This window comes from Penaeus vannamei, chromosome 40 (genome assembly GCF_042767895.1).
Source record: "Penaeus vannamei isolate JL-2024 chromosome 40, ASM4276789v1, whole genome shotgun sequence".
NCBI classification, from domain to species: Eukaryota; Metazoa; Arthropoda; class Malacostraca; order Decapoda; family Penaeidae; genus Penaeus; species Penaeus vannamei.
The window spans coordinates 16,290,170-16,292,669 of NC_091588.1; the positions used below are offsets into that span (position 1 = coordinate 16,290,170).

The following is a 2,500-nucleotide window of genomic DNA, read 5'->3' on the forward strand; positions in this document are numbered from 1 at the left end:
GCGGTGTTTTTGTTTTTATGTGTTCAACTTTGGCAACGACTTCGGAGAAGGTCTTGGATGGTTATCGGCGTTCGCAGTAATTGTTGTACTTCTGGCAACTACTTGTTAACCTGAGGGCACGATAGCCCGCGACGATGCCCGGATACGATGATGTATGTTTATGCCCATCCCGCCGCATTTCTGCGTCTCTTTGCCGTTAACCTCGCCCCGATTCCATCCGCCATAGATCGAAAAGTACCCGTAGTAACCGTGGTCACGTGACCACGCACAGGGCGAGAGGATCCCGGCGCTGAGAGAAGACAAACTTGTTCTCGGTGAAGGTGGGTCAAGCGAGCGTCTGCCGTTCGCTTGCCTGACTTTCTCTTCGTTTTCGTTTGGTGCCGTATTTGAGCGTCCTTGTCCCGTCCTTCCGAGCCAACACTTCATCATGTTCTCCCCCAAGCGCTCGTGTTCAAGTGGGCGTCATGTTCGGAACTGTAATTTCGAAAATATTCCTTTTGAAGACCATTTTATTCCTTTTCTCACCGCGTGGATGTAGTGAGGGACAAACCCTTGGTAGTGCGAACACGTCGCTCCACCACAGGTAGATGGGCGCACACATGCACACACACCCGCACACGCATCCATTAAGCCAGAACTCGAGGTGGTGATCCCAGGTCTGCACTCACACAGGGCGGCCGCGGCCCTCGCCTCCAGACTGCGCCTCACAGCGACCACCTTGAGACGGAGGAGATAGTATCCTTGGCGAGACGGAGGTCCCAGGGAGGGCCCTCGCCAGTCTCTCTCCTGCCTGCCTTGGATACTGCAGCCCCGCGCCTGCTCGCGGTCCTGCTGCTCCTCCTTCTGCTCGCGGCCTGCTCTTGCCTCCTGTTGCTGCCTGCTGTCCGCTGTCCTGCTTGGCTCTGGGGCGCCAGGCATGGGCTAGGGCGACCTGCTGCTGCGGCCGACGGACCACAAACGGGAACAGCGCAGCGCTTCCACGAGAAAGCGACCGCAGGAGGCGTCCAGGTGCGCCGTGCATTACAACGATGTAGTGAGCCTCGCGTCCTGCGTGTTCGTTGTGTCTCCGCAATCGTTCGTCATGGGACCAGGGTCGACGAGTGCGCCCAGAAGGGCGGGGGTGTGGGTGTGTGTCGTCGCTGCAGTGGTGTGGGCGGCGGGCGGGTGCGCAGCGGGCGTGGGCGTGTGGATGGACGACGGCAATGGGCGCACGGTTCTGGCTGACAGGCTGGACGCCGAGGAAGCCGCGGATCTGGCGCAGGACATGCTGGACCTCCTGGACCTGCCCGCGCCGCCCGCCATGGTGGGCCACCACCGCCACCATCACCGCGCCCACCGCGCCCACGGCTCGGCGCCCACCTGGATGAAGAATATCTACAACACCCTCGATGAGCACGGCCACGCCAACGCGCCCAACATGGACGACGTGCACCGCGAGACCGTCACGGCGGCGGACACCATCATCACCTTCGTCAACAGAGGTGAGTGACAACCACCCCCTCCCCCCGTTTCGGGAAAGTGACACCGCGAGTCGCACGGAGGCCGTGGTTCATTTGCATACGCGGGCTCGGTGCGACGGAGGCCCAGGCGGCTTCTCCGGCGATTTGCGTCGAGCATCTCGGTCGCTGTTGCCGACATCAGTGAATGGAGACAACGCCTTCATTCACATAATTAGATGTTTGAGCTTAACCACGCAAGATACCCAGAGTTCACATTTTTATTTAGGCAATTCGGGAATTTGATATAACTGGAGATTAAAATTACAATATCGGTAATCGTACAAATTCACAACAAATATCGAGCGAATCCGTAAATGTAAAAATAAAACCAGGCTTGAAGGTCCGTAGCCGAGCGTAGAAAAGTCACTGAATGGACACGAGAAGATATTTCATGCATACGAAGCCGCCAAGGGAGTCCGGACCGTCTTGGGTACGAGAGGAGGAAGCCGACAGGAAAGGGCCGTTTCTGAGAACAGGATTAGAGCTGCGAAAAGGAAGAAGAAATCTCTCGTGCTATTATCCAAATCAATCCAAGGGGTAATTGCATATTTTTGACATCCGACATCCAATGCAAGCCACCCACTCTCCCCTCTCTCTCCCCTTCCCAAAACCTTCCTCACCCTCCTCAACTCCCTCCCCACACTCTCTTCCCAATACCCTCCTCCCTCCACAACCCCTCCACATACCCTCCTCCCCCTGTCTTCTTCTCTCCCTCCCTCTATCTCTCCCTCCCTACCTCCTCTTCCCTTCCTGTATTCCTGTTGTTCACCCCTCCCCAACCCCCTCCACCTTCCCACTCCCCATACCCGCCTCACCCCATCTTGTATTCCTATCCTTCCCCCTCCCCCTACCCTTCTCCCCTTCCTCGTAATCTTCCCCACCTTCTTTTGTATTCCCATTCTTCTCCCCCCTCCCCCCCCTTCTTCATGCCCTACCCCTTCTAACCCCTTTCTCCTCCCCCTTACCCCCCTCCCCGTAACGAACCCTTCTCCCTCCTCTTA

The 2,500-nt window shown here is 57.4% G+C and overlaps 1 protein-coding gene across 1 annotated transcript in view; it reads left to right on the forward strand.

The window, feature by feature from the left end:
* Window positions 1–171: 171 nt before the first annotated feature.
* LOC113804500 (protein 60A-like) overlaps window positions 172–2,500 on the forward strand; it is a 13,291-nt gene continuing 10,962 nt past the window's right edge. Inside the window, exon 1 of the mRNA XM_027355389.2 lies at window positions 172–1,481. Within this exon, the coding sequence (XP_027211190.2) occupies window positions 1,082–1,481 (400 nt within the window). The 5' untranslated portion in view covers window positions 172–1,081. The remainder of the gene's footprint in view (window positions 1,482–2,500) is intronic.